The 12,822-nt window shown below is 67.1% G+C and overlaps 6 protein-coding genes across 6 annotated transcripts; 3 read left to right on the top strand and 3 right to left on the bottom strand.

The window, feature by feature from the left end:
- Positions 1-198: 198 nt before the first annotated feature.
- Positions 199-1,337, top strand: FA09DRAFT_330479 (ribosomal protein S2). Its single transcript, XM_025742618.1, has one exon. The coding sequence runs from the start codon at positions 223-225 to the stop codon at positions 1,084-1,086; it is 864 nt and encodes a 287-aa protein (XP_025597594.1). The 5' UTR covers positions 199-222; the 3' UTR covers positions 1,087-1,337.
- Positions 1,338-1,685: 348 nt separating this feature from the next.
- On the bottom strand, positions 1,686-2,674 carry FA09DRAFT_330478 (ribosomal protein S25). The gene is made up of 2 exons (XM_025742617.1): positions 2,116-2,674; positions 1,686-2,029 (listed from the first exon to the last, which is right to left on the bottom strand). Exons 1-2 carry the CDS (start codon positions 2,200-2,202, stop codon positions 1,811-1,813), a joined length of 306 nt encoding a protein of 101 aa, XP_025597593.1. The 5' UTR covers positions 2,203-2,674; the 3' UTR covers positions 1,686-1,810.
- A 436-nt stretch (positions 2,675-3,110) lies between these two features.
- Positions 3,111-4,534, top strand: FA09DRAFT_361141 (putative ATP7-F1F0-ATPase complex, FO D subunit; the record flags this gene model as incomplete). The annotated part of the gene is made up of 5 exons (XM_025745315.1): positions 3,111-3,145; positions 3,323-3,458; positions 3,718-3,825; positions 4,249-4,463; positions 4,525-4,534. 5 exons carry the CDS (start codon positions 3,111-3,113, stop codon positions 4,532-4,534), a joined length of 504 nt encoding a protein of 167 aa, XP_025597592.1.
- Positions 4,535-4,637: 103 nt separating this feature from the next.
- On the bottom strand, positions 4,638-8,232 carry FA09DRAFT_330476 (hypothetical protein). The gene is made up of 4 exons (XM_025742616.1): positions 5,402-8,232; positions 5,148-5,347; positions 4,924-5,094; positions 4,638-4,858 (listed from the first exon to the last, which is right to left on the bottom strand). The coding sequence occupies exons 1-4, from the start codon at positions 7,803-7,805 to the stop codon at positions 4,769-4,771; spliced, it is 2,865 nt and encodes a 954-aa protein (XP_025597591.1). The 5' UTR covers positions 7,806-8,232; the 3' UTR covers positions 4,638-4,768.
- A 362-nt stretch (positions 8,233-8,594) lies between these two features.
- Positions 8,595-9,874, bottom strand: FA09DRAFT_309155 (V-snare-domain-containing protein; the record flags this gene model as incomplete). Its single annotated transcript, XM_025740601.1, has 5 exons — positions 8,595-8,743; positions 8,806-8,874; positions 9,055-9,116; positions 9,281-9,541; positions 9,614-9,874. The coding sequence occupies 5 exons, from the start codon at positions 9,872-9,874 to the stop codon at positions 8,728-8,730; spliced, it is 669 nt and encodes a 222-aa protein (XP_025597590.1). The 3' UTR covers positions 8,595-8,727.
- A 184-nt stretch (positions 9,875-10,058) lies between these two features.
- On the top strand, positions 10,059-12,724 carry FA09DRAFT_330475 (GWT1-domain-containing protein). The gene is made up of 7 exons (XM_025742615.1): positions 10,059-11,208; positions 11,387-11,569; positions 11,625-11,757; positions 11,817-11,924; positions 11,979-12,184; positions 12,239-12,403; positions 12,467-12,724. Exons 1-7 carry the CDS (start codon positions 10,312-10,314, stop codon positions 12,614-12,616), a joined length of 1,842 nt encoding a protein of 613 aa, XP_025597589.1. The 5' UTR covers positions 10,059-10,311; the 3' UTR covers positions 12,617-12,724.
- Positions 12,725-12,822: the final 98 nt, after the last annotated feature.

Genomic DNA, 12,822 nt, shown 5'->3' with positions numbered 1-12,822 from the left:
CCCCTGCGCTGTGGACGCGTCGCACGTGATGCGCCCGCCGCAGTACCGCACACTCGCGCGTGCGACTGCGGCATTCTCGCGCGCCGCCTTGCATCTTCTCACGACTGCCGCTCCTCCATCTCGCGGCCCGGCCGATGACGGCGACGCGGCAGCGCTGCCGCCTGCCTCCTCTCCACGACCAGCCTTTTTGACCCCCTTCCCGTCACGTCCCACCCACCCATCATGTCCGGCGCCAAGCAGCCCTCCGCTCTCGCGGCCACCGAGGCCGACATGAGCCTGCTCCTCGCGGCGCAGACGCACATCGGCAGCAAGAACTGCGAGCGCGCCATGGAGCCGTACGTGTTCAAGCGCCGCGCCGACGGCATCCACCTGCTCAACCTCGGCAAGACGTGGGAGAAGCTCGTCTTTGCCGCGCGCATCATCGCCGCCGTCGAGAACCCGGCCGACGTGTGTGTCATCTCGGGCCGCCCGTACGGCCAGCGCGCCGTGCTCAAGTTCGCCGCCCACACCGGCGCCACGGCCATCGCCGGCCGCTTCACGCCCGGCTCCTTCACCAACTACATCACCCGCTCCTTCAAGGAGCCGCGCGTGATTGTCGTCACCGACCCGCGCGTCGACCACCAGGCCATCCGCGAGGCCTCGTACACCAACATCCCCGTCATCGCCCTGTGCGACACGGACGCGCCGCTGCGCCACGTCGACGTCGTCGTGCCCGGCAACAACAAGGGCCAGCACTCCATCGGTCTCCTCTGGTGGCTGCTCGCCCGCGAGGTGCTGCGCCTGCGCGGCTCCGTCCCGCGCGGCGACGACGCCTGGGAGGTCATGCCCGACCTGTACTTCTTCCGCGACCCCGAGGCGCAGGAGGCCGAGGCTGCCGCCGAGGCTGCCGAGGCTGCCACGTCGGGCGCCGCCGTCGAGACGCAGGGCGATGCCGAGCTTGCCGGCTCCGCCCCGGGCAACCTCGCCCTCGCCGTCGCCGCCAACGAGAACGTCGACTGGGCCGCTGACCCGGCTGCCGACGCCGCCGCTGCCGGCGACTGGGCCGCCGACGTGCCGGCCGGCGCCGCCACGACGAGCTGGGAGTAAGCGTGCGCCGTCTCTCCGCGCACGCCTCCTCTCGTCTCTGTTTCCGTTCCGTCTCTTTTCACTTCGTCTCAACCTCTTTTCGATCCGGAGTAGGCTGCTCCACGTCGTCTGAGCGCACCCTGTTCGGCACGGCGAGACACCCAAGCCGTCGGCTGCCCCTTTGCTGGGCGCAGTCTGGCGCAGTCTGGCCGTGAATGGCTCCTTTCCCCCGAGAGTCATGCAGCTGCGATTCATATGCCGAGTGTATAGACTCGGGGCAACTCCCTTCCCACCACCACCCAAAATCCCATGACTGGCGCGCCCCGCGTGCGCCTCCTATGCAGCATCTTCGTGTGTGTGTGTGAGCCGCGGCTGGCGCGAGAGCTGCAGGTGTCGCTGGCACGAGTGTTGCTAGGACGGGCGAGGACAGGGCTGGGATCCGCAACGTGGTGGGCGCTCTGCGGCACGAGACAGGCTCTGACCGCGGTGCTCGAGTCGCGGCAAGGCGTCGCCAGTGCACGGCTCTCACTCGCCGGGCGGCCGGCACAGCTGTTGCCGTGCCGCTCGCTAGACACCTCTGGGAACCGTCACGCGGAAAGTCATGTCGCACGGCGCATGTGATTGCGCCAGGCTTTTAGCTCGGTACCCATGCGTGGTGGTGTGGTGTGTGATGTGTGTGTGTGGTGCTACAGAACGAAGAGGCCCATGGACGAGACAGGAGACGAGCGGAACAGCATGACGCCGTTTACTCGCCGCTGACGCGCGTGTAGACCAGCTGGCCGTGGTGGTGGATGACCTTCTTGATCTGGCCCTCGCGCTCGAGGTGCTGGATGGCCACGCGGGCGAGCGAGCCGTTGATCTTCATGCGGTCGATGAGCGTCGACTGCGAGATCATCTTGAAGGTGGGCACCTCCTTCAGGATCTTGTCGTACGTGGGGCGGTCGAGGACAACCATGTTCTGGGCCTGCACGCGGAGCAAGCACGCAGCATCAGCGCCTGCACTCGCCAGCAGCACACCTCTCGCACGCGCACGCAGCGCTATCTACGCACCTTGTCCTTGACCTTGCCCTTGGACCACTTCTTCTTCTTGCTCGTCTTGCTTGCGGCGGCGAGGATGGCTGCCTTCTTCGGCGGCATCTGCGAGAGGGGCACCACGCGTCAGCGGCGTGAGCCAGGCGTGTGGGTGCGACAGTGGCAGCCGGCTACGCTGTACGGCAAGACGAGCACGCCAGCATGGCGCTGCGGCATCGCACTTGCGCCCATCGCTGGCGAGGCTCGGCGCGGTGCCATCGCTCGGCTCCGGCGCAGCCGCTGCCAGGTGCTCGCTGCGGGCGCTGCGAGGCCGCGGACACGTCGTGCTCTCGCGCAGGCTGTGCGACAGCTCTCGCAGCGCCGTTGCCGATGCGACGCAGTAGCCATGCCCGCGATGCCTGCGACGTGCGCCCAGCCGCAACCTGCTCGGTGCTCGCCGCTACACCTCCCCAGCCACCGCACACGCAGGCCTGTCCAGCGTCCTCGAGATGCGTGCAATCCACCGATCACCTGCCGTGTGCGGTGCGTGCCGTAGATGCGCGTCGAGGGTGCGGCATACTCACGGTGACGATCGACTTGAGGGGGAGGAGATGGTGCGGGAAGCAGGAGGCGCTGCGGCGCGCGGCGGCTGACGCTGCGCCCGCGCCGCGCTGCGGATGGCAGAAGGCTGGCTGGCGGGCGGCGGTCTGCGAGCGCGACTGCCTGGACGGGACGGCATTACAACAATGGCCAGCCGAGCAAATACACGCGCGCGGCGCTGACTTGTAGTGCCGCTCGGCGCATCGCGGAAGCTGCTCTCTGGCGCACCGCGGACGTCGCCGGCCGACGCTGGCGATGCCGGCCTCGTCGCACCGCTGCAGGCCGCCAGCGCGGCGCGAAGCACGCCTCGAAGTCGGCGCCGAGCCGCGTCTTGGGCGCTGGGAGCGGCACGGCCGGAAGGCGGCGTCGTCGCCAGCGACAGCGCGCGAGCCATTCGCTGTCCCACCCTCTCCACACCCCCCGCCCTGCCCATCATGTCCGCTCCGAACTGGGGCCGCATCTACTCTTCGTGAGTGTGCGCCGCCGTGCACGCCGGCTGCCGCTGCGCACAGCGCCGCGAGCAGCGTGGCTTGCGGCCTCGGGCCCACGCGCTGGCGGCCGATACTGACGCAGCATGTCTCCTCCTCGCTCTGCCACCTGCCTATTCTCGCGCTGTCCCTTGTGCGCACCACGCACACACACACAGCCTTGGCCTGGGAAAGCAGACGACGTCGCAGCTGCAGGCCTTCCGCAAGCGTGCCGACGACGCCAAGCGCAGCCTGGCGCTGCTGCAGAGCCAGAGCGCCGATGTTGACCTGGCCCACTACCGCGGCGTCCTGAAGGTGAGTCGTCTGTGCTGCGGTGTGAAGGACGGGGAGGATTTGCAGGTGGAAGCGCTGCGATGGACAAGGGGACGTCATGCGCTCCGACAGGGGACTCCACATGCATGCGGGCAGGTCTTAGGCAGCGTAGTCCCTCTGCTTGGCCGGCCTGCAGACCTCGGCCCAGCTCGCAGGCGATGCCCTCGCCAGGGCCTGCGAGATGCTGCAGCCGCAGCGCACAAGAACAGCGGACTGATGCGCCCGTGCGCACCTTCGACAGAACCAGGACGTCGTGGCCAAGGCCGAGAAGATCCTCAAGGACTTCAAGCCCGTCACGTACGACGTGAACGCGCAGCTCAAGGCCATTGACGCCTTCGAGTCCAAGGCGGTGAGTGCAGATCAGGAGGTGATGAGAGAAGGCCAATGCGCGATGTTCGTAATGGCGACTAGGGAGTGGGCCGTGCGAGACAAGCACGTCGACTGCGATGGTAGGGGGGTGCTCGCCGATGGTCGGGGCTCAACAGGTCGGCGCGCCTGGCAAGAGCACGCCTTATGTCTAGCGGCATGGCTGCTGCAGCACAGGCTCGAGACTCGGCGGGAGGCGATGCGCGGACGAGTGTGTACAGACGAGCACAGACGAGCACGTCGGCTGGAGGGCGAGATCTTCGAGAAGCGGTCGCGGCTCTGCGCGCGCTGCAGCACGGCTTGTCGCGACGAGCAGTATGCATCTCTCATACGCCCGACGAGTGACGCCGGGCCGCCATCAGCGACTCTCTAGACAGCCTCTGACACCGCTGTTTGCGTCTCACAGACCGAGCAGGCCAAGGCCACCGCCTCGAAGATCGAGACGGAGCTGGCCGACCTCAAGGCGACGCTGCAGAACATCGAGCAGGCGCGTCCCTTCAACCAGCTCTCCACCGACGACGTCATCAAGGCGCGCCCCGAGATTGGCCGCACCGTCGAGGAGATGGTCAAGAAGGGCAAGTGGAGCACGCCCGGCTACGACGCCACGTTCGGCAACCTCTCGTGAGTGGCTGCGTGCTGGGAAGCGTGCATCGCACGGCGGCTGACGCAGACTGTGGCACAGCGTCACCTAAGCGTACTCGGTGCCCCGTCGGCGGTGCACGCCAACGTACGATGCTAGAATGCGCAATGTCAAAGATGCTCCCCGCTCGCATGGCGTGTGAGAATGAGACGCAGACGGGGATGAACGTTGAATTAGTTGGATGGTAGGGCGGCCTAGGTGACGGATGAGGAACGGTCGCCGGTCTAAGATACAAGTGATGCGATTGGGCGCCTGGTCTTACTGCGTCCGCTGAGGCAGCCGGCAGCTAGATGGCGTCTGCTCGTCTCTCGCGACGCCTGGCTGAGCTGGGCTGAGCCGGCCCCGCTCTGCTATTCGGGCCAATGGGACGCTTGTCCTGCGTTGACGACGTAGTCAGCTCCCGGACATCTACGGCCCAGCATTGACAAGGCGCAGACTTACCGGCGGCCAGTACATGCTCTCGTACGCTTTCTGACACACGCCGCTGATCGTGCGGAATGGCGGGCCGGTCGCGTTGCAGAACGCATCGTACACGGCCTCCTGGCGATCTTGATGGTATCGCAGGTCACGGCGGCTCAGGTTCGCCTTACAAGCATCCTCGAGGGCTCGCAACTGTCATACAAGTCTCAGCGAGCAGCTCGGACGCTGCAGTGCTCAGCACGCACCTCCTCCTGCGTCCATCGCTTCCTGCTGGCCGGACCCGGAGGTGCGACGGGCGGCATTGGAGCACCACTCTGCGCCGCCTGCAGTGGCACCGCGCGCTGCAACTCTAGACGTGCGAACGACGAGTCGGTCGAGCTGCCCACTGGCAGCGCCGCTGCCGGCCGGCGGGTTGACGGAGTGCTGTTCCAGGCAGCGCCCGAGCCTGCAGAAGGTGGCGTCAGTGCACTGTTGATCGAGACTCGGCGCTGTCACGTACCCGATTGTGCTGCCGCCACTGGCGCGTCCTCCTCGGCATCGCTCTGCCGACCCATGCGCGAGTCCTTTTGACGACGCAAGTCTTTCATGCGCTGCTTCCAGCGCTGGTACTCGAGGAACTGCTCCATCGACGTTGCATCGTCGTCGTCGTTCGACGCTGCATCTCCCGCGCCGCCCTGCATGGCCACATCGCGCTGCCACTCAGAGAAGCGTGCGTCGCCAGAACTTGCATCGCTGCGACGCGGACGTGAGCGGGAACTGCCGCCAGGGCGAGCTTGCTGGTCCTCGTTATCCGTCTCGCGCCGACGCTTCTTGCTGGCCGGCGCCGATGTCGAGGCAGCAGAGGTGACAGCGGGCGGGTCTGGCGCGCGATCGACGCGAGCTTGGCGCTCGGCAAGCCGTGCTTGCGCTGCGAGCATCTCCTCGCGATCAGCACGCTCCTTCTCCTTTCGCGCTCGCTTGGCTGCCTTGTGGGCGCTCTTCTCGGCGGCGCGCTGCGACTCGACAGCCGAAGAAGGCGCACCCGCGCGCCGCTGCGCCTCGGCGACCTCGGCTGCGGCACGGGCTCGCTGCTCTTCCAGAAGCATGCGTGCCTGCGCTGCTTTGCGCTCGCGGCGCAGACGCGCCTTCTCCTCGGATGCTCGCTCCTTGTTCGCGAGTTCGCGCGCCTTCTCTCGTGCTGCGTCCTGGTTGCGTGCCTTCCTTGAGCTCGCCGGGCCGGCCTCGCTCTGCCGCGGAGGCGCGACCGGTGGGAGGATCCTTGTGGGCGCACGAGCACCCGACGATGAGCGAGACGAGCTCTCCGCGCCGTCGACGACAATGACGTCTGGCCGCCCGCGCTGCGCCGATGCCTGTGCTTGTACTGACGGTCGCGAAGATGCTTGCGATTCAGAGCCCGATCCGGATGACGAAGACGACGCGTCGCTCTCGGCATCTGAGCTCACTTCGACGACCTCAGTCGCCTTGGCCTTGCCTTTGCGCTTCGCGCTGATCGGTGGCGCCGCGCTGTCGGCACGAGCAGGCGCTGCTGGTGTGCGCGCCGCACGAGTGCTTCGCTCGACGGAATGCTCGCTATCTGCCGCCAGCTGGTCGACCTCCATCTCCTCGATCTCTTCGCGCTTGATGGCCGGCTGGCTCGTGCCAGACGCGCCCGCCCGAGGCGGAGACGGCAGCGTAGTGGCCGAACGGAACAGCGCTGAGCTTGAGCTTTCGGCCGTCGCGCGCGACGGCGCCGGTGGCGAATTGGCAGGCTTTGGCGAGCCTTCGGCTAGCTCGCCAGTGCTGGACTTGTCCCTCTGCGCTTTGTGCTTGTTCTTCGTTTTGACGAGTCGCGCTTGCAGCTTCTCCACGCGGGCCTGCTGCTCGCGCCCGTGCGTCTGCGCCTCGTCGAGGCGGCGCCGAAGATCAGCGACGAGCTGCTGGCTCTCGTGTGATGAGGCCTGCGCCTGTGCGAGATCCGACAGAGCAGCAGACAGTCGCGTCTCAGCTGAGAGATCGAAGGCAGTTGCCGCGCCACCCGAAGCATGTGATGTCGCACCGGGCCGGGCGGCACTTCCTTCCAGCTTTGCCTTGAGCGTGGCATTCTCGACTTTCATCAAGCGCAATTCCGCCTCGACACGGTAGTAATCTCGGACCGGCATGAGCTGCTGATTAGCGCTCTGCTCGTCGTCTGGCTGCTCTTCGGGCGCACGGTTCCCGTCGGGTTGGTTCGTGCCACTGTCCGAGGTCAGTGCTCTTTGCGTCCGTAGCTTCAGCACCAGTCTGCCGTTCTTGTGACGGAGCTTCAGCAAGCGATCGAGAGCGCTGCTGATGATTGCGCGATCGTGTATGGCACCGGCGGGCAGCGCCAGGTGCTCCGCGTAGTCTGCTTCCGGCGGGCGGAGCGCTCTGAAGTCGCACTCAAGCTTAGGAAGCATGAGGAGCTGAGGAGTACGAAGGCGGTCATCTTTGGCGAGCTGTCTAAATTGAGCTGCAACTATGTTGCCGACGTGCTCGAAGTTGGCGGGAAGCGCCGCAAAAGTCGCAGCGAATAAGACGCCGACGCCAGCACCGGGAGGAGCGTCCACCGGGCGAAGCAACGGATGGGTCAGCTTCCAGGGAAGCGGCGCCGTCTTCGCTGAAGGCCCGAGAGGCACCTTCGAGGAGGACGCGAGAGGAGGAGGACGTCCTGCGCTTGACGTGCCCATGCCGAAGGAGGCAGAGGCACGAGCTGGACGATCCGCCGCGTCCATGCCCGCGGCGGCCTGCATCTTCAGCCGTCCGCTCGCACGCAGCAGTTTGATGCGGGCGCGCTGCGCGGTAGTTCTGCGCTCCGGTGCGATTGCCCGCAGCTGGCGGCACTCTTCGTCGATGCGCGCCTTCTTCTGACTTGCTGTTTCGCCTGGCAGACGCACAGTCGAGGGCATACAAGAGCGCGATGCGTGACGTGCGGTGCGCGAGCGATGCGCGAGCGATGCGCGAGCGAGAAGGGCTGCGAGCGAAATGCGCTGGCACTGGTTAGAGCAGCGCAGCAGGCAGCTCGACGCGCGAAGGCGCGAATGCGGCCAGGGCCGCGAGGAGGAGGAGGGTGTGCTCGCCCTCGAGCAGAAGGAGGGGCTGAGGTGGAGCGAAGCGAAGGACGCGTGGCTTCGCAGCTCGAGATGCAGGCTTGACGCGGCTTAGCGCGGCGCGCCGGCGGCTCGAGGCGCGGCGAGGTCGACTTCTGACACAGCCCCGCAGCACGTGATGCGTGGTGCTTGGCCTAGACGAAGGCTTGCGGACGATGATGAGCGGACGAAAGCGGAGGGATGAGGAGGTGGTGGACGAGTAGCTGAGGTCTGAGCTGCTGCGTGATGGTGATGGTGAAGAGTCAGAGTAAAGAGAGGGCTGAGAGAGGTCGAGTCGCGTGCTCTGGCGGCCGGCGCGCGGGCGCGCGCGCCCCGGCGTCAGGCGCCAGGAACCGCACGCCGTCAGGGCAGGCCACGAGCACTTCTCGCTCTTCCCAGCGAAGAGGTGTTCGCTGGCTGATTTCAGACTTGTATCGAGCAGCGAAGCCGTCAACGAGTATAGAATCAGCTCAGGACTGAGGTCAAGGAGCACCGCCCCGCGTGGAAGCGTCTTTCTCTGGCCCTCTCTGCCACTCTCTCCAGCCCACAACGGCGCCATGACCCACGTGGAGATGTCGGCGCAGCAAGCGCCCATCGAGCAGAGTAACAGATCAAGTGACGTATATGTACAGAGCACGGAAGCACAGAGCGACGGGACACGGAGAGCTGAAGGCGGGGCACGAGTGGTGCGCATCGCAGGTGCGGCACCGACATCGAAGAGGAGCGCAGTGGCTGGGCATGCTCAGAACTTGGAGTACCTGCGTTGCCGAGGATTGATCAGCTGATGCACGCTTAGCAGAGCGCAGGGTGGCACACGCACAGAATGAGCAGGATGAGCAGCACCAGCACCGTGAGGATGGCCGCCATCGTCAGCTTTTGTTGCTTTGCGCTGCGGGGGAGCGGAGTGGGCGAACGGGTGGCAGATTAGCCAAACGGCCAGAGACGACGTCCGTTGGAGTAAGCACAGCAGCGGCGCGAGATGAGAAAATGGGAGTGGAAGCAGGAGTAGGAAGGATGGAGTAGCGTCAGTGCGAGCCCGAGGTCCTAGGGCTGAGCGGCCGAGCCTCACCGGCGGATCATCAGCTGCAGCGTGCGGCTCGAGCGGTCGATGTTGGTGTCGGCCTGGCGCAGCTAGACACGACGAGAGCATGAAGTCAGCCACGTAGCTTCAGCAAAGTGTAACAGGTAAGGCCAGAGCTGGTCTGCGCCTGGCCGGTCCTCCACTCTCGCCCTCCACAATGCCCAGACGCCCTCAAACCTTGATGCACCAGCCTCATCTCTGCAGCCAAACTCACCGTATCTCTGCTGTTCTCAATCTGCTCTCGTTGCCCGCGCAGGTCACGCAGGATGTCTGCGCCCATGTCCTCGGTCTGCAGCGCCAGGCGGTGGCTCTCCTCGAGGCGCCGCGAGCCGTCCTCGAGCGTGGCAGTGCCCTGCAGCAGGCGCTGCCGCTGCGCGTAGGCGCCCTCCTCGCCTTCGGCCTCCAGATCGCCGCCCGAGTCGGCAAAGCCGCCGCCGGGCAGCTCGCGGCCCGTGGAGCGGGATGTGGCTGAGCGCTGCGCAGGCGCGCAAGCCTCACCCTGTCAGCAAGCTGCGGCATCCGCATGCGCCGTGCCAGAGCAACTCACAATGTCCTTGCGGATCTTCTCGAGGCGCATCTTGCGCTCGCGCAGCTCGGTGGCACAGCGAGCCTTTGCGGCGCCCGGCAGGCCCTGCAGCTCGACGTCCATCTGCCCGAGGATCTCCTCGGCCTCCTCGGCCTCCATGTCGGCACGGCGCAGGGCCGCGCGGCGCGCCTCGCCCGTGGCAGGCAGGCCGCCGAGCTTGCCCTCGATGGCCTCGGCCAGCTCGGCAAAGTCGGAGGCGTACGAGGTGAAGAGGTCGGTCATGATGCGAGAGGGTGGTGTGGAGGCGAGGCAAGCTGCGCGTGGGACGCGAGCGGCCGACATCCGCGCGGCGGCGGCGGCGTAGTGGCGCGTCCGTCGTGGGCCCGGTTCGGCAGGCCAGCAGCAGCGCGCACACAGCCCACGCTACGCCAGCGGGCCCGGCGCCGCGCTGCAACCTTCGCCGAGGCATGGCTTGAGCGGGTCTCTCTCCAGCACGGCCGCTTCCTTTAGCACCCCGACCTCACTTCGCATCGCCCAAGCCCTTGACGCGAGCCTCGCCGCACCCGCTAGCACGCTCCACGCTTCTGAAGCAGCGCGAGCCGCGACGTCCGTCGTAGCAGCTGCGGCGCCTCCACCCGCACGCGCCGGGCGCTCGCGAGGCAGCGGCGGCGTCAAGAGCTCGCTCCGCTCTTGACGCTCTGCCGCTTGGTGCCACAGCCATGGCGGCCGACTCGGCAGCAGCGTACCGGCTGGCCAAGGAGGCGTCCGTGTCGAACCTGGCCGGCTCGAGCCTGACGCGCATCCACCTCCTCTCCGCCACGGCGCTCTCCTCGTATGCGCTGCACGCCCTGCTGCGGCCTGCCTCGCTGGCGGCGCAGTTTGCGCTGCTCGTCGTGCCGCTGCTGCTGGCATGCACGCTCTTCTCCTCGCCGGCGCTCAGCCTCGTGCTCAATGCCGCGCTGCTGGCGGGCTGCTTCTTCGCCCAGGCGCGCGCCAGCGCGCCGCAGCAGGCCTCGTCGAGCACGCCGGCCAAGGCTCGGCGACGGTCACCCGAGAGCGCCGTACCGCTGCTGGCTGAGCCGCCGATGCGCATCAGCATCGACTCGGCCGCCGATGCCGCCCACGCCGCCGCGGCGCCGCCGACGATGTACGCGGCGCCCGACGAGCTGCGCGGCGCAGAGGCCTCGCCCACGGGCAGCAGTGCAGACACGGGCCTGGCACACGACGGCAGCGCCAGGCGGCCCTCGGTGCCGGATGCACCGGGCATGAGCCGCAGTGTGTCGCCGCTGCCAGGCGCATCAATAGCACGCAGCGGCAGCCCTCTGTCGCGTGAGGTGCGCACAGCTCCGCGCGAGCCGCGCCGCCAGTCCTCGCTGGCCTCGACGTCGAGCCCGAGCCTCTCGCCCGTCGTCGAGCCGCCACGAAGCAACGCGTCACGAGGAGCAGCAGAGCGAGCAGCCGCGCCGCCAGCGGATCCGGTGCCGGCTGCTCGGCCCTTCATCGCCGTGTATCGGGCGCACATGATGCTCATGACGCTCATCTGCATTCTGGCAGTCGACTTTGAGCGCATCTTTGCGCGCGAGCTGGCAAAGTGTGAGAGCTGGGGCACCAGTCTGGTGAGTCGCGTGTCCGGAGGGAGGAAAGGGGGAGGGGGGCTGTCCCCGGCGGTCCGAGGTCCCGGGGGGGGGGGGCACAGATTGGCTCGTGTGAGGGCATGCAGTGCCGGAAGATGCTTGGGGCGCCGAAGTGGAGGCAGGGATCGTGGAGCGCTACTGACTCGTCGGCTCCACAAAGATGGATCTCGGGGTGGGCTCGTTTGTCTACTCGCTCGGTCTCGTCTCGGCGCGGCCGCTGCTGCGAGCTCGGACGCGCTACGAGCCGCTTCGCGCTGCGGCGCGACGAGATGTGAAGCGGGCCATTCCGCTGCTTATCCTCGGCTTGGCGCGCGTCGTCGCTGTCAAGGGCAGCGAATACCCAGTGAGTCGGCGAGTAGGACGCAGAGGCCGCAAGAGCCGCTCTGACGCTTTCGTAGGAGCACGTGTCGGAGTACGGCGTGCACTGGAACTTCTTCTTGACGCTCGCGCTGCTCCCGCTTGCCGGCACGCTGCTGCGGCCGCTGGCGCGGCGGTCACGCTGGTCTGTCGTGGGCCTGGTCGTTGCAGCTCGTGAGTGGCAGTGTGAAGTGTTTCATGTCCGCATGGCGCTCAATGTCGCTGCCACCCAGTGTACCAGTGCGCACTCTGGCTCTCGCCTCTGCAGGCGTGGGCACTTCGCGCCGGGCCACGGCATGGCCTGATCGATGCGAACAAGGAAGGCTTGACGTCGCTGCCAGGTGAGCACAGCTGGAGACAGACTTGGCCTCGTAGGCTGACTTCTTCTCGCCTAGGCTACCTCGCCATCTTCCTGCTCGGCCTCGACACGGGGCACTACGTGCTGCCGCTCGACCCGTACTTCATGTACCGGCGCGAGCGTGCCTCGCGCGCCAAGCCCAAGCTCGGCAAGACGGCCGAGGTGCTTGGCAGTCTGGCGATCTGCTTCTGGATCGGCTACGGCCTCACGGTGCCCTTCGGCATCGGCACAAGCCGCCGGCTGGTGAGCAACGGCTGCCACTCATTGCGACGCGCCGGGCTGCTGACGCCTCCGCAGGCCAACTTGCCATACGTGCTCTGGGTCGGCGCCTTCAACTTGAGCTTTTTGCTCGGCTACGTCGGCGTGCACATGACGCTCGTGCACGGCCGTGTGCCCGAGGCAAGCCACACGCCGCCGCTGTTTGCGGCGCTGAACGAGCACGGCCTCGTCGTCTTCCTGCTGGTGAGTGCCGGGCCTCGCTCTGCACACATCCTGCGCAATTTAACTGACACGCCCGCGGGGCAGGGCAACGTGCTGACCGGCCTAGTCAACCTGTCGTTGCGCACGCTGCACATGCCTACGCTGCCAGCCATGCTCGTCATGCTCCTCTATCTCGCCTCGTGCTGCGCTGCCGCCGTCGAGCTGCAGCGGCGCGGCTGGCGCCTGCGGCTCTGACGCACTGGCGCCCTCGCATTAAGCCCTCCCCTCATGCCATCGTCTCCCTAATCTCGCACATGTTCCCGGCATGCGTGCCCTAATTGCATCTCCGTCATTGCATCCGAGCGTCCAGACAAGCGAAAGGCGGAGTCTTTCTCAGGCCAAGCGGCGGCGGCGGCGGCCCGCCGCGTGCGAGTCCTTCCCTTCCCCTCGTCTCCATCTCC

This window comes from Tilletiopsis washingtonensis (assembly GCF_003144115.1).
Source record: "Tilletiopsis washingtonensis strain MCA 4186 unplaced genomic scaffold FA09scaffold_13, whole genome shotgun sequence".
In the NCBI taxonomy this organism is placed as follows: Eukaryota; Fungi; Basidiomycota; class Exobasidiomycetes; order Entylomatales; genus Tilletiopsis; species Tilletiopsis washingtonensis.
The sequence above is the reverse complement of the archived record's forward strand: the minus strand, read 5'-3'. Positions and strand labels throughout refer to the sequence as shown.

Coding starts and splice junctions, on each gene's coding strand:
- FA09DRAFT_330478 (XM_025742617.1), bottom strand. CDS start 2,202: ATGCCGCCGAAGAAGGCAGCCATCCTCGCCGCCGCAAGCAAGACGAGC. Junction 2,030..2,115: donor AGGGCAAGGTCAAGGACAAG/GTGCGTAGATAG, acceptor CTCCGCGTGCAG/GCCCAGAACATGGTTGTCCT.
- FA09DRAFT_330479 (XM_025742618.1), top strand. CDS start 223: ATGTCCGGCGCCAAGCAGCCCTCCGCTCTCGCGGCCACCGAGGCCGAC.
- FA09DRAFT_330476 (XM_025742616.1), bottom strand. CDS start 7,805: ATGCCCTCGACTGTGCGTCTGCCAGGCGAAACAGCAAGTCAGAAGAAG. Junction 5,095..5,147: donor AGCGATGGACGCAGGAGGAG/GTGCGTGCTGAG, acceptor CTTGTATGACAG/TTGCGAGCCCTCGAGGATGC. Junction 4,859..4,923: donor AGAGCATGTACTGGCCGCCG/GTAAGTCTGCGC, acceptor TCGTCAACGCAG/GACAAGCGTCCCATTGGCCC.
- FA09DRAFT_330475 (XM_025742615.1), top strand. CDS start 10,312: ATGGCGGCCGACTCGGCAGCAGCGTACCGGCTGGCCAAGGAGGCGTCC. Junction 11,209..11,386: donor AGAGCTGGGGCACCAGTCTG/GTGAGTCGCGTG, acceptor GGCTCCACAAAG/ATGGATCTCGGGGTGGGCTC. Junction 12,185..12,238: donor TCGGCACAAGCCGCCGGCTG/GTGAGCAACGGC, acceptor ACGCCTCCGCAG/GCCAACTTGCCATACGTGCT.